Source organism: Coloeus monedula, assembly GCF_965178545.1.
Source record: "Coloeus monedula genome assembly, chromosome: 8".
NCBI classification, from domain to species: domain Eukaryota; kingdom Metazoa; phylum Chordata; class Aves; order Passeriformes; family Corvidae; genus Coloeus; species Coloeus monedula.
The window spans coordinates 21,623,558-21,647,736 of record NC_138788.1 but is presented as its reverse complement, the minus strand read 5'-3'; the positions used below and the strand labels follow the sequence as shown (position 1 = coordinate 21,647,736).

The window sequence follows — 24,179 nt, the reverse complement described above, 5'->3', positions numbered from 1 at the left end:
TTGCCAAGTATTTGTGGAACTAAAGCACCAACTGCATAATTTCTGCTTCTTTTGCTGAAGTGGCAATAAATACAGGAGATTTAGCAGAATTAGACTGAAATAATTGAGCATAAGATTTTCAAAAAGAATCCTGGATTAGACATTGTATATCCCTAAGCATACCTACTGCCTTGTGAGGGAAAGTCAGAAGTCCCTACTTGTTGAATTCTGGATTGCAATGTACACAGAAACGTACACATCTAAAAGTACAGTCTTACTTTGGAGACTAATTAGTAAGTTCCAGAGTTAGACAACCATAAGGAAATTCAAGAGTAACTGAATTAGCAAGCTTAATCATGCTAATATCATCATGCAAAAGAGGAGAAAAACAATGTTCCTTTCATTTTTGTGTATTTGTCATTGTGAACAAGACATGCCTCCCAAAGAAAGGCTGCACAAACTGGTGCTGTGTAACCCAAAGGTGCAAGAAAAAAAAAATAGGAGAGCCAAAATGCATGACAATGATGTTCAAATATGCAAAAGGCTTCTGTTAAAAGGGTGGGAACAATCTCTTCTCCATGTTGTAGTGAGTATGGCAGGGCTGGAAATACACTAAGTGTTCATTTTGATATGAAGAGTAGAGGTTGTGAAATACCAATATGGGGAGTTTTGGAGTCTCCATCTTTGAGATAAGACAAAAACATTTAGTTAACCCTTCCTCAGTGCAAAGGACTGGCAGGGCGAAGGACTGGCATAAACGACCTTATGAATATGAGAAATTACCAGTAGCTTTTGGAGCTTTTGTTCATCTATTTTGAGGTGGTTGGAATTTCCAGCCCTTTCTTATCTAAATAGGAACTCTCTCTGGAGTCCATTGTTCAACAGGAAAAATTCCTGGGTTTCACCTTAGCTGGAAGACTTAATTTCCTGTTTGATATTATAAAAAGAACTGTGTTTTCAAAGAAGAAAGTCCCAGACACGTTATTAGGAAAAAAGAACAATACAAAAGAAAAATCCCAAAGGACAGTGTAGTGCAACCAAGTAAAAAGCTTTACAGTGTAACACTGTCTTCACAGTATGTTTTTTATTCTTGCTAATTCCTGCAACCTAACCCAAATTAGTTCCACAGTATTACAGCTGGTGGTGGGGTCCGTGGCTGCGACCCAGGAAGAGATGACCGGTCCGGGGAGATGGTCCCGAAAGGAATCGCCTGCCCGAGGTCTGGTATCTTCCTCTCAGCTGCTGGCAGAGGAGCCCTTGCAGAAGCTATCAGCTCTTTAGTGATATCAGCTCGTGATTTCAGCTCAGCTCTGCAGGGCTGCCTCTAAGGCCAAACCAGACCAGAGAGAGAGACGAGAAGGCCCGTGTGGCTGGTTCCGCACGAAGGGAGCTTTATTGGGGGTTCCCTCCGGCGAAGGGAAGGCCAGTGACGAGCTCTCCTCCCTACAGAGGCGAACTTGTCTTCTTTTATAGGGATACAGGGGATCAGCAAGGGGACCAATGGGTTACAGAGGGTCTGGGATAGACCAATGGGTTACAGAAAGATCTGCATAGGGTCTCCCAAGGGATTGTGGGTCTACCTTTCCTCACCATGACTCAAAAGTCCTTTCCTTTCCAGGGAGTCCTGCTGGGTGATTGTGAAATCTCTTATCTCAGCAGACATCCCTCCAGGGCAGTGGCTGGGCATATCCCACACCACAAAAAAACTTGGGTAACAGAATGTCTCAGTAGATGCCAGTGTCAACAAGTTCTCAGTGCTGAGCCCCTGTGCATCTGTTGGGTTCACAAATGATGATCCTTGGCTGCCTTTCCCATGACATTTGGCCCACCAGATGACTAACATGGCTAACTTAGGATACCCTGGAACAGAGAGAATCCATCTCAAACTTACTTGGCAATGAACACATAGTGGAACAGGCTCAATGAGAGTGATGAGGAAAGAGATGTCCTCAAATAGCCCAGACTTACGTTCTGGAAGGTGAGGGACTTACTTGCAATTTTCTGCTCCAAAGCAGAGAAGGGTAACCCAGCCAAGTTCTGCTACAGCTTGTGTCACTGTTGACATCTCCAGCACCAATTAGTGTGTGGTTAGAGCAGAAGAAGGAAGAAGAACTTGCACTTCTGTGTTTGATAGTGTGTCAAGGCACCAAAAAGGTAGGCATCATTGCATTTTAAGTAATGCTTTTATCTCCAAGAGTGCTTGTAGTGTGCTTTTATCTCCAAGAGTGCCTAGCATTTTTAGGTCTTAAAAGTCTGCTTTGCTTTTTGACTCTGTCATGCATGGCCCTGTGGACTTATCTGTACTAAAGTTTTCTGTAAGTCTGACCAGATTTGTTAAGTAGTGAGAGCAAACTGATAACTTATTAGATCCTCAGGTGGAATGCTGCCTAGAAAAGAAAAAATCTCCTTGCTTTCTAGTGATAATAGCTTGTCTCTTCAATCCTAAGAGCTAACTTGAAACCAAGTAGAGCAGGATTGCACTTGAAATCCTATTTTGAACTAATTACAGATTCTGACACTTGCTTTGCAAAAATTTTCTGGAGCTGGTTGCTGTCCAAACATAATGTATTGATTTTATTCGAATTAGTGACATTTGGAAGAACCGTTTCCTGCATTTAAGGAAAAAAATCAATACATTACTATCTTCCTTTGAAATATATCCACAGCTGAGAGAAAAAAATAGGAGAACCATATTTCTTTTTGAGAAATGTCTTCACATGTCCTGTTGATGGTTGGTTTTTAGTTGGATGAGTTAGGAGGTGTTGAAAACGGCATTTCCTGGAAGATCTGTGCACTTTTATTGTGATTATGTAGGAATGTCTTCGGATGAGGGAGGATGGAGCTGGTCTCTCTATGTTGACTTACGCATAACAGATCTTTTGTTTCCAGCCCCCGTACTCCAGCTCATTAGTTTACTCATCTGTTCTCACTTACAAATAAGAAGAGACCTTAAAAAGTTGCACTGACAGCAGGTTAATAGCCTTACAGTTGTAAAGGCAAGCAGTGATAAGAGGACATATAATCCCATGAGTTTTCTAGGCATGTTGCTGCTCCCTACAGTGTGTATTCCCTGGGTCACCTGATAAAGGTAACTGAACTGCAGTCATTGGCCCCAGGGACCTTGCAGTGGGGCCACAGCTCAGGAACCCTTGGAAGCACTTTTCAGTGCAACTGTTCATCAAACTGCTTGCCCTGGGCTCCCTAAAGTCTGCCTGTGAGTACCTGTCCGTGTAACCTGTTATTATGGTTTGGGTGCCATTGAGTAATGTTGCTCATTGCTTTCCTAACAGCATCTTTATGGACTGCTCTCTACTCTGTGGGTTCCTTATACCAGTGTGTCTGATGTCAGAGTGCTGTCAGTGTTTTGAGTGCTGCAGGGAGATCTAAATACAGCTCCTACAACAAGGTGCTTTCTCAGCAAAGGCATCTCAGTGAAGGAGCTGGGTACCTTGCACAAGTCTTTGCTGACTTGCTGTTTCCCAAAGATGCATAAATAGACCAAACAAAAAAAGTACAACACATGGAGTACTTTGCAACCTGTGTCTGATGTCTCCTGGTACAGGATTATACATTTTCAAGCACTCATAGCTGTTCCAGTTTTTCTGATGGAAGCAACAGCCATAGATTTTGTAAGATTAAAAAAACTCTTGGCAACAAATTTCCTGAAGTGGTTGTTCCAAACATTTCTGTAGCTAGAACAGAAGTCAAGACTGCATTTAATGTATAGTTATTTAAAATGATAGGCTAACTTATGAGCCTGGAAAAGAAAGAAGACAAGACCATTTACAATAGCATGTTGCAGTAATTAAGGTTATTATTCATAAGCCAATTCCTCCAGAAAGCCTCTAAACTGTTACCACCCACCCTTTCTCCTCCCTCAGCTTTACCAGTTGCTTTTCCACTTGATTATGGTGATGCAAAGACTACCCTTCAGAGGGCCAAGCTTTAGGACAGCCATCCTGTCTTTCCTAGGCTTTCACAGGCACTGCTAAACTAATGCCTTTGATTGCATTTCAGCAGCTGTGTAAGTAAGAATTCAAGTGAACATCTAAGTCTCAAGGGATTTGATTTATTTGTGAATATTTTTAAGGCAATGCACATTCATGTTGGCACAGGTATTGCAGCACATACTTCAGTCACGGTGCCAAGTCCAGATTTCAGAGAGCTCAGTTTGCAGCCTGGATGTGTTATGACATCGTTTTTCCATGTGGTATTAAATTTAAAACTAGTGATGCCAAGTGATCTGCTGTGCTGCAGTGGAGTTTGGCATTGCAGCGTGTGACTTCCTTGAGCCGCCTGATCCTAGGGCTGGTTGAAGGGAGTCAGGCTGTGCTCATTCTCAAACCCGAGGAGCGTCACAAAAGCTGTCACAGAGTTTTTATGTCATCCTAGGTGTCATCTTAACTCTTGTGGGACATGACTTGAGGGATCCCATGCAAATTCAGAGCTGGCACTGTCTCAGCACAATGACAGGCTCAGCTCTGCCAGAGAAAGGCTTCCTGCCCACGACAAGCCCGTGTGCGGCTTGCTTCGTGTTCGAGCTCGTTTCCCGTGGGAGCAACTCATCCCCGAGATCCTGACAGCCGGAGGGCTGGGAAGGAGCCGGGGGAGGCGGCGGGGGAGGGAGCTCTGGCAGGCGCGCTGTCCTCGCTGAGCCAGCCCGGGGCTCGCCGGGGGACGGCAGGAGGGGACAGGCGTGGGACTGCGCGGACACCGCTGCCACCTGCCCGCGGGGACCGGCAAGGACAGCCGGCAGCGCCTCGGCCCCTGCCTGCCACCCCCAGCCCCAACAACAGTGCCCACTGCCCAGCGTGGTTGTTTAAAGTTTTAACAAGTTTAAAGGAATTGAAGTCTTGAAGAGATGTGATTGGGAGGTTTAAAAATACTGAATTTAGTGATCACCGTTCATTCTTGGATAAATGAGGGGACGCTAGTATGAAGTTAGTTGCCCCCTGCCCCCTCAAAGTACAGGAATAGGTGTTGCCTCATATGTTAGAGACAGACCTTGAACTTCAAGACCCTTTGAGATATCCCAGATCACAGCCATCCTTCCCATGAGCTGCAGTGACAGCCGTGGTCCCCACCCGGCAGAGCCAGGTGCCAGGGCACAACCAGCCCTAGCAGGGATTGAGAGTGGCATGCCAGGGGCCTCACTGTGCTTCACAGTGATTTGAGGAGTATCATAAAACATTCCCAGAGATAAGTCTGGAGAGGCATCTTCATGTAGTTTTAAAGAAGGACTAGGAAAAGACCAAGAAACATGAATTTTCAGGTATTGATAATCTGGAGAATGTATCAATCCCATTACTGACTGTAGGATAAACGTGCAGGAAATGAAACTGGGTACTTCTGTATCATCAGTTTCTTGTTCATATCCCAATGACACATATACAGGCAGATCTATCCTGTCCTACAGAGAGCCAGTCATATGGACATCACTGTGGGAAGATGTATGGGAGGCAGGGTCAGTGACCTCTGCGTCCTGCTTGCCCCTGGGGTGTGGGATGCTCAGTGCTGTCTCTCCAAGGTCTGTGCCTTTGGCTTCCTCCTGCCATTGTTTCTCGTCACTTAGTCCTCTCCTGTATTTGTTCAGGACCTATTTTTCCAACATCCCTTTGGTCACAGGCATTTTTTGCTGATTCCCTACTAGGTTGAAAATAAATTGCACTTTGTCACAGTTGCTGGTATATTGGGGGAGTGAGAGACCACTATGTAAAGTGATGGGAAAGGGCTCTCTAGCACTCCAAAAGCTTTAAAAATCTTGCTTTCCGTTTGGAAGGGAATTTCAACTAAAACCACTGAAAAGCTGTTCAGAAAACACTGACTGTACAGTGTTTTGTGATTGTTCCCACATCCCTCGTAATTCTCAACCGCAGCTCTGCACTAGAGGCTAGATACACTTGGTGGGTATTTTTGCTCTTGCTAGCAGTGGGATAGCAGGAATGCAAGCTTCCCTTTGAAGTCCAGAATCAAAGTACTGACAAACAGTAAGAGTGATGTGAGTTTTGAGGTTGTATCTTCCCTTTAAACAAGAAAACCGTGTATCTCCAAGGCTTTTCCCAATACTCTTTTATTATTCTCATGAATTTGTTGGTATTGTTTTCCTTTTCTCTCCTCCATACAGGAAATAAGCCTGAGCTCTCTCACACTTTAATATGCTTGTCATGCTACCTGTGCAGAAACATTTCAGACTCTTTGTACTGAGCACTTCATTTCTCAGCCACATCTTTTCAAGAACTGGCAGCCTGCAGAATAACTTTGAAAATAATTTATTTCATATTGCAGCAGTCCTGTATACTGGAGCTGTCTTTAACTATTCCTGTGTTCTTCTGGTACCACACTGTAATACTGATTTTGTTTCTGTCATCTCACAGGTGTTTGGTTTGCTTGCAGAGCAGCTGGAACTGCACTACATTTTCCAGCATGGATGAGAAACTGGTGTGGGTGTGCACAGCAAAACAGCCTTTGGAATTTCTGAACAAACATCTCACGTGTGGGCACTTTCAATTTGCAGGGAACTTAAGTAAGATCATCCCTCTGGCCTTTTATTTCTATGTTCCTGTTCTCCTGTTGTAGATATTTTAAAATAATTGTTTTGGTTTTAATATTTGCATAACAAACTGAATTGTTTTGCAGCGTTTTGGCTTCCTGAAGAGTGAACTTTTCCTTTATAATCAGCTTTTCAAAACGTGACAAGTCATTCCCTGTGCAAGTTTCTGTTTCAGTTTTCACTTCCGTCGCGTTCCACTGAGGGAAACTGTAAGGAGTTCTTTCAAAAATGGATGGTCAGGAACGAAATGAGGCCAAACGAGACAAACATTGTATCTGAGAACCGTTTATTGGTAATGAAAAAATAAAAATAAAAAGGAGTTACCCTACTAAAGAGGGCTGGAAAAGACAGAAGAGAAGGAAGGAGAACGGAAAAGGAATAGGGGGCGGGGAGAGAGAGCGGGAGAGAGGGGAGACAGAGGGGAGAAGAGGGCGTTCCCAGCGGAGGCCGGGGAGCGCCGTCGGTGTCCGTACGGCGGGGCTGGGCTGTGCTGTGCACGCTGCCTGTCGGGGGATGCTGCCGGGGGATGGCTGCCGGGGGATGGCTGCCGGGGGATGGCTGCCGGGGGATGGCTACCGGGGGATGCTGCCGGGGGATGCTGCCGGGGGATGGCTACCGGGGGATGGCTACCGGGGGATGGCTGCCGGGGGATGGCTACCGGGGGATGGCTACCGGGGGATGGCTACCGGGGGATGGCTGCCGGGGGATGGCTGCCGGGGGATGCTGCCGGGGGATGGCTGCCGGGGGATGCTGCCGGGGGATGGCTGCCGGGGGATGGCTGCCGGGGGATGCTGCCGGGGGATGGCTGCCGGGGGATGCTGCCGGGGGATGGCTACCGGGGGATGCTGCCGGGGGATGGCTACCGGGGGATGCTGCCGGGGGATGGCTGCCGGGGGATGGCTGCCGGGGGATGGCTGCCGGGGGATGGCTGCCGGGGGATGGCTACCGGGGGATGGCTGCCGGGGGATGGCTGCCGGACACGAGGTGAGGGCCGCTCGGGCAGCAGGACCAGAGCCCGGACAGGGTCGCGGCGGTGGGCTGGCTCGAAGGCCAGCACGGTTGGATGCAGGTGGCTCAGGCAGGGACACAGGGAGGCAGGACAGGCGTGAGGGTGAGCTAAAGCCTGTGAAGGCAGGAGAGCCAAAAGGCAGGCTGGCGCCAGGGCAAAAAGCGTAAGGCTCAAACAGCCCCGACTCAAAAGCAAGTTTTGAAAAGTAAGTCTCAAAAAGCCCCTCGAGTCATCAAGCCTCAAAAGCAAAAGCACAGTGTCGAAAAAGCCCCAAGCCAGGCACACACTCAAAAAGCAGGTTCGAAAAGCTGCGGGGCTTGTGACACCGTCCTTTTTATGCCCCTGGCCCCCCGCAAAGTCTGCCTGCTGGCAGGAGAGCATTGGCCCAGTGCAGTGTCCCGCTGCAGTCCGCTGCAGAGCTTTTGCCGTGTGATTGCAGAGTGTCTCTGCAGGGTACAGTGTCCTCGGTGCTCCCCTGCTGGCTGCCTGTCCCATGAGAGACATGAACTGGTTGCCAGGCAAAGTCTCCCCAGAGACAAGGCTTTCTTTCCTCCATCTTCTAGCTGCCTCCTGGACATGCACATGTCCCCCACATGCCTCTGATTGTTTAGGCAAATCAAAACTGAATCGGCTTCTCACAACTTGCTTTGCTGATGCTGTGTTTCCATAGAACAGGAGAGTTTAGGCTTTGGTTTATTTTTCATGTGCAGCTCTTCTGAAAGTTATGTCAGAGGCAGGATGGAAGGCTGGGTGTGCTGCTGCAGGTCAGCAGAACTAAACCACTTTCAGTCCCTGGTCCAGGTAGTCTAAGCTTGATCCAGCTCTACTCTGCACTGCTGACTGCAATGTAGACACACACAGACTCCTTCAGAAAACTAACTGCACAATATAATCAATCCTCCTATTTTGATGCACAGTGTTCCAGTTAAGAACAAAAAATTACGATGTATGTTAACCACCAGAGTTAATGGCAGTCTGAGTTCAGCCTTGCAGACATCTCCTAAAGAAAATGTGGCTCATTGCTCAGGGACTTTTTTTTAACCATCCTCTTTATACTGAGGTTGGGGAATTCCAGTTTGATGAAAGAAAAAAAAGATTATAATTTTATTTCACTGTCACAAATGTATGAAGTTTGGTGGCTCCCTTTTAAGATCAGTATAGTTCAGATTGGTTATAGTCACTTCTCCATTGAAACCCTGAGAGGTGGACTACCTTTGTTTCTGCTGGTCAGATGCCTCACTTGGAAAGACAAAGACAGAAGCCAAGGGAAGCCAAAGTTGAAGTCAAGCACCTGCCAACACATCTTTAAGCTGCGTTCATGCCTTCCTGGATGGGACATGGTATAGGGAGCAGCCTATCTACCAGGGCTTGTGAGAGCATGGAGCTCTCCTTTCCTCCTTCATTCCTGTCTTGGCTGTGCTTCTACACAACTGCGTCCTACAAAGGATGGCACAGCCGACACCACTGCTGTGCTGCTTTTATGAAAGGCTGATATTTTATTCTCTTATATGTGTGGAACCTGGCCAAAACAGGACAAGGAGCAACACATTGTCACAGCACGTCAGATCTGAGTACAGATAGCACAGACACAGGCCAGCTCTTAATCAGTCCATGGGTGCACAAGTTTGGCCCATGGCTATTAAACCATCTGACTGCAGCAGCCTGAAGGTTTTCCTTCAAAAAGCATCACTGTGGGGATTTTGGCAATATAGTAGTGGCAAGATGGTGGATTAGACACTTAGAAAATGCAGCTAGACTAGAGGCTACAAAGTGGGCTGGAAGGTTTTTCTGAGTGCTTAGCATGGATGGTGCTTGAGAGCTGTACAACATAAACTGGGCCTGGGCAAAACATGCTCTGTGTCATTCAGACCTTTAACAGGTCAAGTCTATGAAACATATAATGAGTTCACAGCTACGTCCTGCCTTTCCTCAGGTTCCTGCTTGATGCCATACACAGATTTCTAGCTGTTTCCAAAGGCGATATACTGCCCTCCCAGTTACCTCACTTCCATCAATGTGGCATTTTGGAGGAACTCCACATGGCTGTGGGCACCCAGCATTGGCAGGGATTGCTTGCCAGCCTCTGGAACCCTGTGGCCAGTCCTGCCTTGCCCTTTCCAGGTCCTGTGGTCAGGTGGCAGCCATGGGATGCTACTCCACACATGCACACACTGGCTGGCAGGCGGGAGCAAGCCCAGATAGGTCTCTTCCTGTTTTGGCTGAGTTGTGATACTGGTTGGAGATTTTCTCTAGAGAACTGATGACAGAGCCAAAGAAAGTCATCTTTCCTACTGTGTGACCTGGGAAAATAAAACCTTTCCAGCAAAGTCTCCCCTTCTGTTGAAAGACTTTGTGAGATTTGCACAAATGGGTGTGTGCAAGGGAAAGGGCTCACAGCAAACCTCCCAGCACTATGCTGGTGTTTGAATTTAGGAGCCGAGTCCTCTGCACTTTGTGATGGAAGAAAGGTAAGGTGTTTCCATGAGAATGATCCCCTTTTTTCTGATTTGCTAAACTGAGTAAAAGCAAACCTAAACATGGCATCTATATACTGCATGATAAGAAAAACAGAAGTCATGTATTATGCAGATTTTTTTTTATGGCAAAGATGCTTTCATTTTATCAGTTTCTGCATTAGAAAAGCTTCATACACTCTGCAGGTTGCCTTCCAGAAATCATGATTCTATTGTGATGCTTCAGCTCCTATTTCTTTGAAGGGTTCTAACATTAGAAGAGGCTTATAAACATTGCTGAGAACAAAGATAATTTTTACCTAGAACTGGGAGCTTTTTATATAGAGAACTTGCACACATATAAAAAACTCAGTATACACACAGAAGTGCTTTTAGAAAAGATAGAAATGGTACTTGCAGCAGAGTTGAATCTACACAGCAACACCTATATTTCAAATTAATCAGGTGTAAAGCAATTAACTTATTTTTTTTCAAGTACTCTTCCTGGTACGCTTTGTAGACTCATAACACCAGAGTTTTCCCTTCAAAAAAAAGGCACATCCCACATTTTTAATGCAAGCAAAACCTTACATTAATTAAATAATGCAGGACCATGCATTTAAACAACACCTTTTCTCCAAATAATGACAACTTTTTTCCTCTTGCAATGAATCCTATAGCTGGAGTCTTATATTGCGCCTTGTAGTAAACAAGTCGTAAAACGTCTTCCATTCCTTAACAACCAAAAAAGGCTAAAACCTTTTTTAAAGGATATTGCTAAAAAACTTGTAGTTATTCCTTTTGCATATAATAACTTACTTGAGTTCAATCAGAACTGCCAATGAAAATGCCATTTTAAAGCTTTGTTATTTATATTAGAAAAATACTCATTTGGAAATAATTTTCAAATTACTCTGTGCTATGTCTCTTCCAAACTAACAGTATAGGATTTACTTAGCTCAGCACTATCATTGTTAGACTTTCTACCTTCATGAGTGCAAGTTTTGCTTTGCTCAGTGTCACGATTGTAAGACTGTCCCCCTTCCTGAGAGCTGGAAATAGCTGCCTTCAGTTTTTCCTCAATTTTATCAGCTGCAGCACACATTTTTAACTCTCTCAGGCTGCTTATTAGGGTTCCATAGGCTCCCTTCATCCCATGTCTTTGATACCAGACTCGAAGCAGCCTAATCTTCTGTTCAGATGTATCACCAGGATAATCCTGAATGATTTGGTCTATGGCAGGTTCTGATACCTGGTGGTGACGAACAAATTTCTTGACTTCTGCGTGTGTCATCTCTGCCACAATACCAGCAATGTGGCTGCTCAGGTCAGCATCTAGGAGCGTGAAAGGAAATGAATGCACCTGGCACTTGTATCTTACTGGGTTTTATCACCTGCACTCAGATTTAATACTTCTCCTATCCAAACCAGATTAAGTTTCAGGTATTCATGATTCAGTATGTTTTACGATTTTACAATACATGGCAGGTTTTAACATGTTCCTACCAAATGCTATGTATTTCAAAGATTTAGGCTTGCCATCCATATTGCTTTCTACCACCTAAAACAGAGTATCAGTTCCCTCTGTAACCTATTCTGTCCTTCTCTATCATTAAAGTGGGGTCACCTCTCATGTACCGGTTTTTCTCTAAACAGTCTTGGGAGAGGTCCTAAAACAGGACAACTCTTCTGTTGTGATACAGTCTTAGAGCTTATATTCTTTTCCTGTTGTATATCACTCCTGTGGATTTGCCCCTGAACATAATATAGGTTTGTGAATCTTCAGTCCCACTGTTCCATGTGGGACTGCTCCCTTATCATCATTTTCCATTATTGTAGAAACACAGTTTACTGTCTCCTAGTGTCTGTCCTACATACAGAACTGAAATTCACTTGGAGAAAATGAGTAATTGCTTGCTATACAACAGAAATTCCTTCTGAGGCAAGACTTCCATGATGCCACCAAATGCTTTGATGAGCATTATATAAGCTGGCATTTCTTTAGTAAGTGTTTGCTTTTGTGCAGGAATGACAGGTCTGGACAGTGGCAAAGTCTACACAAAAATACTCTTTTTTCTTAGTTTAGGAGTTATGTATCTATATCTCTGTTTTTTCTTTCTACTGAATTTTGAGAAATTACTTGTCTCTTACCTGTGTCTATGAGAGGTACGTTCTCCTGAAAAAAAAGCAAGAGAAAAGTAAGTAGAAACAAGTATTGTAAAACACCAGCTTTGTATAAGAGGATAAATACATTTCATGACACTTAAATTTCTTCTAGCTTTCTCCATGACTCCTGTTTTGGGACTGAGAGACCAGACAGATAGACCTCTTTTGACTTGGTTAAATTTGGGGAATCACCTCAAAATTGCTATTGCCTAAAATTATGCATGGGGATGGGAATATCCTGGGTTGGTGGAAGCCTGATGATTGATGAAGTTTTGATCTTGGTCATGTGATTTAGGAAGCATTCCAACAATCCTGAAGAAGTACAGGGTTTCTTTTGTTTCTCCCAAAAGAGTCCTTGTGGTGAAATTTACTTCATTCATGTCATAGAAGAGAGGCACACAATGTTTGGGGAGTCCCAGTGTAATTTAAATGGGAAAAAGTTCTTTGCATTAAGCTGAGTTTTTTATGATCTAAACAACAATACTTACATAAGGCTTTGGTTTGTAAACTCCTTTATTTTGGTTGATTGTAAGACCCTTCTGTTTTTTCTTGCCTGAAACAAAAAAAGCATTTTTAAAATCTAGGGCAGGATATCTTGCCTTTGGACTCCAAGAATATAAAATTGTATCTGAGTAAGCAGCTGAATATCTTATTAAGAGTATAACAGGAAAAAGTAATAGGGAATCACTTACACCAGAATATTGCTCCAGCTGCTGCTAGTAGTACTACCATAACTACCAAAATAATGACCCACGACAGTGCTCCTGGTTCTGTTGGAACATTGGAAAATTTACATGAAAGTTAACTCAAGAAATGCAATACAGCAGCACACCAAATTTTTAACAAGATTGTGTCAGATTTTAAAAGTCCTCCTGTTGTTTCCTAACCACAAAATCCAAGTATCTTAAAGACACACCTATCATGAGTTGCCCCTAAAAAGGAGTAACAGCTCCTACACCTGCACGGTGATCAAGGGAAACTCATACTCTGCAGGGCCCAGGAGGACTGATGCCCCGAGCTGTCAGGAATCACTATGGCCAGTGTGTAGAACAGGACAATTGCAGTTGCCTCTCAAACTACAGCACTTGCTGGACCCTGCTGTGTTTTATAATGGTACCTTTTGTTCCACACAGAGTGTCTGAAGTTGAAGTACATTGTTTTTCAATTACACCACTTTCACATCTGCAGAAAATAGGAACAGAAATTATTATGAGATTTTTTTTCTCTTTGTAAACTGTGAAGAGAGCAAATCAAAATCTTCTAACATGTTTTATCAGCAAAATCTGTCATATAGCAAGATCTTGGGTTTTGGAATTCAATAGGTATGAAAACGGCATGGAAATTTGTGGCAGCGGGAAAATGTATGAAATTATTTTTCAATGTAACAGTAGATCACACAAAGACAACAGGGAAGCTCAGATAATTTATTACACTTTTTAAAAAGCATATACAGACTCAGTGGATATATAAGCTTTTCTGCATGCCTTTGGAAAGCCTTCATGGCTGCAAATTGAGTTGACTGAACTAAGTCAGCTCAGGTACAAAGGAAAATTAGTATGCTTTCCCTGAGGTTATAGATTACCTTAGCCTCTGTCTTGAAACCAGCTGGAAAAAAATGTGATTACATATTAACAATTTCATATGTAGTGATGAAGGCATGAACTTACGTGGTACATGGACTGCAAACCGAACATGAGAGAGAACCATTGCAAAAATGGTTCTTTACACAGGCACATTTCGTGTCCTCTACTGGAGTACAGTTCTTTGCAATCTCCAAACCTAAAAATGAATTCCTTAAAGTGTATTAGTTTGAAAAAGCAGATTTCTGCCCACAAGTTCTTGTTCTCAGACTTGCTGCTAGCTCTACCTCTGCTGGCACTGGCGAGGCTTAACTTTATGATACATCACACAGCTTTTTATGGAGCCGGGCTGCCAGAGCACTGGGAATATGGAGCTGTCAGAGAGACCTCTGCTGGACGAGAGCTCAGAAAACTGATCACGCTATAAAGGTCTCACTAGAACAGGACTCATTCGGCACTGCTGAATCCCAACTTCTTTTTCCCATTCAGAAGTGTAAAGCCAGAAGGAAACTCAGAAGATCACACAGCCAATCTCCCCTCTTGATAATGGAGAAGGGTTCTTTGCACTCCCTGACAGACAACAAGTTTTACCTTTTCTTGAGACCTCCAATTCCACTCTCTCTTTTTAGCTAACATATCCATGTTAAGTATTCTTCTTAAGAATCAAACTAATTAATTAATTTTCTCCTATCCTCGGTGTATACAATGATGCTATCTCCATCTATGAAAAAAATACTGCATTAAAAATTACTGTATCTACCTACTATTTTCATAGGCATATAAAAATAAAACAAATTTTTGAGTTACTAAATTCAATGCCCTGCTGTAATTTGAAACCACTTTATGTTTCAAAATTTGATGAAGCTCTGCTGTGAAACCATTGCTGAAGCAACTCACAGAAAAAGCAAACATGAATGGTTTGCTTAAGAATGGTTTGCATGGAACTTCTGTGGTAATTTTCCTCTTGCCTAATGTCAGTCTACTGAGTTCTCCTCAACTATGTTATTGTCTATGGAATATTGTGACTATCCATCCCATTACCCTTGTCCTCCCTTCAGTTTAAATAATTGTGACACCATATAAAATACTGAATTGTTTCGCTCTAGCCAATTTCATCACCCATGCAAAAATGCTTATTACATTAGCAAATGAGAGGAAAGTTTTCTATCCATATTGAGGTCCTAAAGGAAGGGGAAAGCACCAGAGATTGATATTCCAACAGGTGATCTGAGTACAACCGTATTGGAGTCCAGAACTGTCTCTCACTAAACTTGATTTTGGGTATGAGGAATGAAGAACTATCATTCCCTAAATCCAGGTAGAGCAGATCTACAGGACACCTGGTGGAACTTGTAGGAGATAAGTTTAATGGATTAAAAAAAAAAAGAGAGATCTGTGATGGGTATTTATGCAACAGGTAGTGAATTTCTGCTGTCACTCAGCAGGTTCATGAACAAAGGGCTCATGAATAGACACTAAAATGACTAGGTAGGGATGGATCTTCTAATGTCCTTTCCCACAGCTGTGGGTGCTGATAGACTGTAGGGAAAAGACCACAGAAAGCAGACAGGTTTGTTTGTGTTATCTGTAACTAGCACCTCTTGCCTCCCCTGCTGAATGCAGAATACTGGGGTAGGTAGGCCACTGGTCTGACCCAGCAGGGCTTGCTTTATACTCTTATACATGTATCCCACACAACATCTTGAGTGTTTCAAATGACAACAATTTTAATAATTGTTGGAGTGAAAGCTCCTCAGGCCCAGAGGGAAGCCAAAGCACAGGGGTTGAATTAAAACCTTTGGACAAGCTGAGATACATGAAGCCACACCAAAGTGAAATAGAAACATAGATTTTTTAACTTTTAGTAGAAATATATGCTAAGTGCCTTAAACATTAAAAAGCTGTTGCAGAGACCTTAAAATACACAGTTGTTGCTGCAGCAGTGTTACCTTTTCACAGAATTCTTTACTTTAGACAAAATATAGATAGAATTATACTGTTCATATTTTTTAGATAGAGCGTTCACATAAACAATAAGAGCTGCTAAAACTGTATACGCAAATCTGTCTAATACCTGTGTAACACTTGTGTAAGGCTTACGACTGTTAGAATTAGACCAGGGTAGCTTAAGAAAAGAAAAACTAGAATCGTGTGTTAATCTTATTGGTCAGTTAACAAATATAATCCACACTTCTGTAAGAAAAAATATAGAGTCTAGAAAATAGAGTCTAGAGTATAGAGTCTAGAAAACAGAGTGTCTAGAGTATATGGAGCATATAGAAGACAAAAAAGCTGTTTTGCCTGCTGTTGCTGTTGCTGCTTGCCTTTATCATGTAACCCTCTTCGAACTCTGCCTTCAAGAAAGCTATGAGACTATGAAATAAAGAACTTAGCAGAACAGCAGCCTCCTCTGCTCTTTTACCCTGGTCTGAGAAGGAAGGGTACCCTGTCAAAAGCTCAACAAATAAAATTATCAATTACATGAAAGACTACAAAAGAAACCATCATTGCTTCTTACACCCCTCTTTTAAACAGAGGGTGAAGAAGAGGGAGAACTTGTCCTCCTTGGCTTAACCAGTTTGTACAGTGTCTGCAAGGACTTTGGCTAAACAGAGGCAGATATAAGGAGAAATAATGGGCCAACTATTTTTCTTCCTACTTTGTGCTTGATGAAAGGGAACTGGAGGATAAACTTATGACTTTCTCATTTATCCATTCATGTTCTACCACTAAAAGTTTTGAACCTACATGCTAACCATGGTGCAGGTATTGTGGAGACTTTTCAGTGAAATCCTGGATGAAAGAAGAGTCATTGCTACAGTTGCTATTTCTGTAGACATACCAAATTTGCTATCGCACGATTTGCATCTCAAACACTTCTCCAAGTCATTAGGGTGATCCACGAATTCTTTTCCTTTCTCACATGGAACACAGTGTTTGGTACTATCTGTTGGGCAGGTGACATTTTTAACAAAACCTATAGAGACAGAAAACCAACAATTTAGAGAGAAGCTCTAAGACTTACATCAGAATTTCATTTTTAATCCCTAATACTTTTTGATTCCAAATATGGAATCTACATTCTTTGTGCATGTGTAGATGCACTTCAGGAATGTAGTATGCATAACATTTGATTATCCCCATTCTTCCTCCAATTTAATACTGAAGGAGAAAACACCAGACAAAACTGTACATGAAAAATTGGAAAACCCATGAATGTATGGAATCTTGTAGGCAAAAGCATGTGTTTTCACTTTTTTAACCTCTTTAAAATATGTGTATCTTAATTCTTGGCTGTTTTGTAACAAGCATGTTGTGAGAGAACTACTGTCTGTAGTGAGAAGTTATTGGTGCACTGAGCTGAAGAAGTATTTTTGGAGTGGCTTATGTCCTGTAACAAAAAAAGGTACAGCTAGAATGAAGCACTGCCTCCAGGAAACCACCTCATGCCACTTCAGTATCCCCGCACAAAGCGATTCCGCTGTTAAGGACTTCTCAACAGAGTCTTACAATAATACTCACCACTTCCACATTTCTTGCAACACTGATCATCTAAATAGTATTCATCCTTGTTACAGGTAATTTGCCTCCTGGCAATGATCCTCCTATTGTATGTCATTAGAGCTTCAGTATCATTTTTGCACTGTGTTTCAATAATTAAGGCAGACACCTAGAGAGAAGAACAAAAAATTAGACAAAAAAACTGTTTAGGGCTATAGGTGTGCTTTAGCACTAGCAGAGTTACATTAATAGTGTTACTCTATAACTAAACATTGATATTCACTCCCTTATTAAAACTGTTTATTCAAACTCATTACTTTGGATTGAATGGAGTATGAGGGCCTATATTAAAGCCATGAACCCTACCTCTACAGACATTCTGCTTTCACATTAATTTACAGAAGATCCATTTCTTTTAATTTCTTTGCACTGTCAAGTTAAATTGCACAGTGCTTGGGGTTGTTTGTTTGTTTTTATTCCTGTTACTAGTCAGTAGGAGCTTTACTAGTGGTCCCTGCCCTGCCTCTGCTCATGATAATAATAAAACACTGTGGCCAAGAGGCCAAACCCTTTTTTTAAATTTTTTTTTTGTCTAGCTTGGAATAAGGTGGGAAAATTATAAGAATAAATCTGGTGCAGTTTGCTGCCTTCTCAGCAGCATTTTCTGGGGAATCCTGTTTTTACTCTGCATGCTAAATATGAGATAGCTATAAGATGGAGCTATGGATGCTGACCATAATTTCAGTTAGATGCAGAAAACTCTTTATGTTAAATTACTGAAAAATCATTTTGGATATCAAACTGGTCTCTCAAGTGAAGGAAGTGGTATCTGTTGCTAATTATCTGAGGTAACCAATAATGACCATTGCCTTCTACAGTAGCCACTTCTTTTGATCCTCTAGTCTATACAGAGGTGGGGAAGTGGTAAGCATTATATTTTTCTAGCAGCCATCTGTTTCAAATGTATATGATATTAGTTACTAGACTGAAATTAAAATGGCCTTTCTTTGCACCTGGAGGTGAAGCTCCAGCAGCTGAAAGAGCATATTAGCACTTGAGGAACTGTGGGTATGGATGCTCTGCCCATTACTTCCCCTGTTCGGTGCTCTTCCTTTGCTGCCAAAGCTTTCAGGGTGCTCTCCTCTGAATCCCAGGGTAATGATGTTAAAAAATTAAAGTCTTCACAGAAGATTTCAAATGGATGTATCAAAATAGTGTGATTTGTTTTCCTTTTGCCTAGGAGAACTGTCTCATTAAACCCTGGATTAGATAGTCCCATTAAAAAAAAATTACTAAAATACAGTCAGGGATGTAAGACCAGTCTGGTTTGGTTTTTCCTAAAGCAGTATGAAGAAAATGTCCAGAGAGTCATGCAGAAAATAGGATATAATCAAAGAAGGAATCATATTTCTAAATTATTAATATCAGTAAAACTTTGCTGATTTTACCAAATGTCTGCAAACATGGTGTGGGCAGAGACACGTGTTCCCTCACACGAACAAACCTCTCTGCCTCTTGTTTATCCTTTTATACAAATGAGCTATGCTGGAATGAGGGGCTGCAGAAGCATAACATCTTTAGATGGATGCCCTCCACCCCTGCTCACGAAGATGAACTTCCTGGTACACTTACAAGAAGTGGGGGTCACTTCTGAGAATTTGACACTTAAGCAGCACCAAACACCTACATTGGTTCTGCTTGTAGGGATGTCTTACAGCGTCTTCCTGTAGAAGGAATAATGATAAAACTGTGAAGACTTTTTACAAAACAACACCCTGATTTTTTCAAAGTTTTTTTCTCCTGGTTCTGCACCCTCTTAAAAGCAATCCCTTTGCTATTTACAAATTTTGGTGTGTCTTATTGGAAAAAAAACCAAAAAAAGAGTCAGTAGTCATTTAGCTTCCTGTGTACACCTTAGTTGCTTTTTCTGTTGTCACTGAGCAGTAAACACTAATATCAGAAAGGAAACAGTTTAGGTACTTTTATAAAGGCAGGGATGATAGGTGCTTTTTTATGACGCACACACTCAAACAGTGGCTGCATGTTTTCAGTCTAAAATGACTCACAGAGGCTCTCTTTTAACTTTCTCAACCTAAAAAAAAATAGTTTTCATATCTACACTGAAGACTTAGATTGCACTAAGCAGTCAGTAGGAATAAGATCAATCGCTTGGGAACATCTACCCTTAGCAGAACCCATAAAAATTATCATATGAGCCCAAATTTTCTGGTTTCTCTCCATTTGCATTGCCCAGGCAATGAAAAGAGTTTTCTACCTGCTCCCTCTCCTTTATTCCAACAGAGTCCTCCAAAATGCTTTCACCAACTGGTATTTGGTAAGGACACCTATTAAACCTGTTTTTGTCTGCATTTCTAGAGCACAGTGACAAGACCTTTAATTTCTTTGATAACTTGTGAAATTTTGGGATTCTCAGGCCTCCAGTTTTTCCTCTATCAGGGGATCTTCATAAGCTGAAAAGCTTCTGCAAACCACGGCTCATAGGTATGTAATCTCAGCTTTGAAAGTGTGTGAACATGTAATTTGCATACAGGACTTTTTAAAAACTTTACAGTGTTAACCCTGATAAAAACAATGTCTCTGCTTTCTCCTGTTATCTTTATAATACATTTTATTTTTAGCAAGCCATTCTCCCATTTCTAATATATAAATGCTGATGAATGAGAAGGCTGATGGCCACAGAATGTGACCCTTTTTTTTTTCCACTCCACATCTGTTGCATGGACCAAAGTGCATGAGCTCATCAGGGGCTTTCTAGGTGTTAAAAAAAGGAGGAGGGGAGATTTCTCTTGCTTTTTTTTTTGCCTTGTGGAAGTTGGGTTGCTAGATCTAGCTCCATTTTAATATGCTTTTCTCTGTAGTTATTCTCCCTTGTATTAGCTCTGTCAGGATGGCCCTTTCAAAGAATAATTTCACTCAAAGAGTAATCTTAAGAGGATTCTCTACTCCAATTCTTTCACTATGACAAGAAATTTCTGCTTCCAAAATCTGCAGTATCATTTTTCCTCCAGCTCCTTTTTTTCCCCCCACCAAGGCTGAATCTCATAGTTAGCACCAAAATAACCCCTAAAAATAGTACTTCACATTCTAAAATCTTTTATAAAAAACCAAAAAAGAATCCAGTTCCATTGTTTAAATCCCAACAATGGGAGTTGGTATTTCCCCACAACTAGAAGCATCCTGAGCTTCTTAAATTCCAAGGGAAATGTGTGTGTTTAGTGCATGTGAGAGCAAATAGCCTCAGCTGCTGTCCAGCATCTTAAAACACTCACTGTCCAAATTCAGTCCACTACTCTTTCAAATCTCACCTGACTCACATGGAAATTGCAACAATATGTTGGGGCTGGAAGTTGTATGATTGGTTATTTCGTTGGGTTTCGTTTTTTAGAAGTACTGTACTAGAGAGCACCTAATAAATACTACACAATTTGGAGAGTTGGGAGTGATATTAACTTTGTTGTGGCTAAGGATGAATTTGAGCTGGACAGATAGAAATATAGCAACTCTTCCCCTTTTTCTTTTGTAACACAATATGACTTTCTCTTTCTTCAGTGTGTTACTGCAAAGATAAAGGTAGTTACTGTGGAAACATGCACAGACATGTTTCCAGAATTGGGGCCCTTGTACTTTTCACTTGAGTCTTGGGTCATCCCATCATTTCATGGGTGTTTATGCACGTACATGTAAATGTGTGTATTAGCTTTCCATGGTATGAAGAAGAAAGATCAGTGCAGTAAGGTTGGAGCCCTATTTTCAAAGATATGTCTTCTGAACTTCCAGAAAGCTGCCTGCTCTGTAGTCATATGAGATAATTACAAAATATTTCGATAACAGTTCACTCTCTGGCCTGTTCCCTTAGAGTGTTGTCGTGGGGTGATTTTATGATGATACTTTATTCCCTAATGGTCTGTTGTATGCCCCGAAATGGCTGCTGTAGCTCTAATGTGAACCAGGGGGCAGGGCCATAGCCTGGGAACCCGGCGTGGGTTTTACTCAACGCGCTCCAGTGTGCTTCTGGCGGTGCCATGGATTGTTAGTTCCTTGCCTTTGTTGGATTCGGTTTTTTGCTTGCTTAGGCAAGAAGCTGTTTTTTTTCTTTCCCCACCTTTTTCCCTGGGCTCCAGGGAGATTCTTCAGTTGCTTCTTTTTGGTTTTCTTTTTCCCATGAACTGTCTTGATTTGTTTTATTTTCACAGTCCAGGGAGCCTGACCGGTTGGAAGCCTGGGAAAGACGAAGCCAACAAAAGAAAGGACACTAACCCCCACCAGTTTCACCTGCTGAGAGGAGCACACCAAAGCCAGAAGCTCAACAGGTTCCTAGCTACTTTTTGCCTGAGCTGCTGTGTGGACTCTTCCCATCCCGGAGACAAACGGAGCAGCTGCCATCTTTGCCTCCTGGCATGAGGCTGGGTTGGGGGGTGTGGGGTGTAAAGTTCAATTTTTTTTCTTTCCTGTGCCTTGTGGGTATCTTGCTTTGTTAATAAACAGGGTTTTTTTTCACTTTCACCCCCTTGTATTAATTTCTCTCATTGGCAAAAAGGGATTATTGGAGTCCTTCTCTTCAGAGGAAATGTTAATTCCAGAGCGTTTTTTCCTAAAATTTGTCTCTAAACTGAGACAAGTGTGTCCCTCAGTGGTACGTAGTTTTGTAGCTTTTTCTACAGGGAGAACTCAGATGTTTTCTAACTGCATAGACCATTGCTATTTTTGCATGACTATCACTAAAAACTTCTTGTATTTGAGAGCACCGTGGAGTTCCTTGCAAAACTGAGGTCTCATTCAACAGACTATTTTTTCATATTCTGGTTTAACCAAAATAATATGCCAGACTCTGACCAGGTTTACTATTTTATAAGTAGTGAAACAACATGCTAATTAAAACAAATAACTTTTTAAAAATAGAAATTATGTAGGAATGCTACAGCCTAAGGTGTACTGAAATTTGGAAACAACTGGAAAATAAGAGCAGAAATTATATATTTTCTGGAGCAGTGTTATAAAAGAAAGTATTTTTAATCTTTATATATATTCTGAATAGTTTCAACATGCTGAACTACACTGACATTTCTGTCACTAGTTGGCTGCTCCTGTACAGGAACAGGTAATATACACTTCTGTCAGCAGATGAAAATCCTATGTATTTAATTATACTTCGATAATTTGTGGAGGGGCATGGATAGAGCTCTCTGAAACACTTTAAATAATTTACTACCTGTTATGCAGTAAATCAGATCACAATTTGAGCGGTTTATACATTAAGACTTGATTTTAACCCGACAAACCACAAAACAAACTGCGTTTGTTAGCAATATAACCACACTGAAGAGACTTCGAATGTCAGCTCCAGTGAGCTGTCTCTGAAACGGGAGAATTGGGGCTGGGGAATGTGTGCTGCATCCCCGCTTCCAGGCAGGTGGCGGCTCTGCTATGCAGCAGGGCTCACTGCCACCTGCTTCATGCCCCCTCTCCGGGCCTGGGGGAGCAGGGGCAGCTCTACCAGAGAGCAGGCCGAGCCAGGCCATCCCCACGACCCTAGGTCTCCCTAGATCTCCTGCCCTGGAGCAGAATTCTTGCCACTACAGCTCTTCGGCGTAATGCACCTGTACCAGTGAAGATCCCTGTGCTGGCCACTGACACACTTTTCCTGTTGACGGCAGCCGTTCAAAATGGATCTTTGTGAAGGTAACTTTACTGATGAGAGTGAGACTCGAGGCCGAAGCTCTCAGAAGCTGCAGGGACTCATACTGTGTGCACAGGGCATGGTTCAGGCAAGAGGGGAAGGCCCTGTCCTATTGCTTCCCGTAAATGCTGCACACTGTCGCCAGGCTTGGACTATTCCTCTAGCTTCTCCTGGGCCACTATCATAGGGGTTTCAAACTCCTCCCCAACACGCATTTGCTTTTATGCTGCTTTACCAGCTCGCTGTTTTAGGGATCCGCTGAGGTGCACTGCAGGTCGGCTCCCACCGAGCCCAGTTTTAGCCCGGGCAGGTCCCGCACCTCCCCGTGCTGGCAGTGCGGGGTCGCTCCACCGGCCTCGCCCGCGTCTCTGGCCGCTATGAGTGGCTACGGATGGAGGCCAGCGCCTGCTCTCCCTGGATCTCCCCACCTACAGCTCACGATCCGGTGTCCGAGACAGCCACCTGCATCCATCCCCCTTTTCTTCCGTCCCCTTTTACACAACACTCACTTCCCTTCACTCAGCACCCTCAGCAGTGCCTGAACTTAAAGGTGAGCTTTTTCCACTTAAAACATCACCTAACGAATTAACTGAAATGTCGGTAACGAGTTCGTCGCGGCCGGCGCCGAGCAGCAACCGGGCAGCGCTCCTCGCCCGGCGGCGCCGCACTCCCCGCCCCGCACCGCTCGAACCCGCCCGGCCGCCCGCCCGCTGTCCCGCTCGGGCGGACACTTACGAGGAGCAGGGGAAGGAGCCCCCGGGCCATGCCACCGCTCTCCCGCACCGTCCCCGTGCCGCCGCTGCCCAGCGCTGCCCCGCACCTTCCGGCAAAGCGAAAGTCCCTCCCGGCGGGACAGCCGGACCTGCCCGCGCCCGGCCCACCCGGCTCCTCCCATGTTGGCAAACACGGCCCGGCCCGCCCCCGGCACGGCACGGCACGGCACGCCCGGGGCTGGCGGGGCCGGCGGGGCTGGCAGTGGTGCCGCTGCCCCGCGGGAGCTCGGGCGTGGTGATCCGGTCCCGGACAGGGGCTCCGGCCGCCCGGCGAGCCGCAGGCACCGGCGGGACAGCCCCGCGCTCAGTGCCAGCGCCCCGCGGTGACAGGGAACGAGGGCACGGAGCCTCCGCTCGGGTGTCCCGGGCGCCGCGGGGATCCCGGATTCTTGGTCGGGGACCAAGAGTGGGTACTCGGCAGCTTGTGGATGCCAGGCACGGCCCCGAGGTCACGAAGCCAACGGCCTTAG

The 24,179-nt window shown here is 43.6% G+C and overlaps 1 protein-coding gene and 2 long non-coding RNA genes across 3 annotated transcripts; 2 read left to right on the top strand and 1 right to left on the bottom strand.

Moving 5' to 3' along the window:
- The first annotated feature begins 1,975 nt into the window (after nt 1-1,975).
- Nucleotides 1,976-6,900, top strand: LOC309575669. The gene is made up of 3 exons (XR_014226617.1): nt 1,976-2,133; nt 6,354-6,502; nt 6,616-6,900. It is a non-coding gene; the product is annotated as an uncharacterized lncRNA (long non-coding RNA).
- A 525-nt stretch (nt 6,901-7,425) lies between these two features.
- FAS (Fas cell surface death receptor) lies at nt 7,426-23,767 on the bottom strand. Its single transcript, XM_082286356.1, has 9 exons — nt 23,672-23,767; nt 17,260-17,407; nt 16,580-16,714; nt 13,825-13,936; nt 13,275-13,339; nt 12,850-12,927; nt 12,646-12,710; nt 12,143-12,167; nt 7,426-11,326 (listed from the first exon to the last, which is right to left on the bottom strand). Exons 1-9 carry the CDS (start codon nt 23,699-23,701, stop codon nt 10,911-10,913), a joined length of 1,074 nt encoding a protein of 357 aa, XP_082142482.1. The 5' UTR covers nt 23,702-23,767; the 3' UTR covers nt 7,426-10,910.
- Nucleotides 17,363-21,762, top strand: LOC309575670. The gene is made up of 2 exons (XR_014226618.1): nt 17,363-19,740; nt 21,453-21,762. It is a non-coding gene; the product is annotated as an uncharacterized lncRNA (long non-coding RNA).
- Nucleotides 23,768-24,179: the final 412 nt, after the last annotated feature.

Bases quoted from the DNA above. Each gene is read 5' to 3' on its own strand.
- FAS (XM_082286356.1), bottom strand. From the start codon at position 23,701: ATGGCCCGGGGGCTCCTTCCCCTGCTCCTC. The intron at 16,715-17,259 runs GTGAGTATTATT...CTGTCTCTATAG, and splicing joins TTGCAAGAAATGTGGAAGTG to GTTTTGTTAAAAATGTCACC. The intron at 11,327-12,142 runs GTAAGAGACAAG...TCACGCTCCTAG, and splicing joins CGTACCTCTCATAGACACAG to ATGCTGACCTGAGCAGCCAC.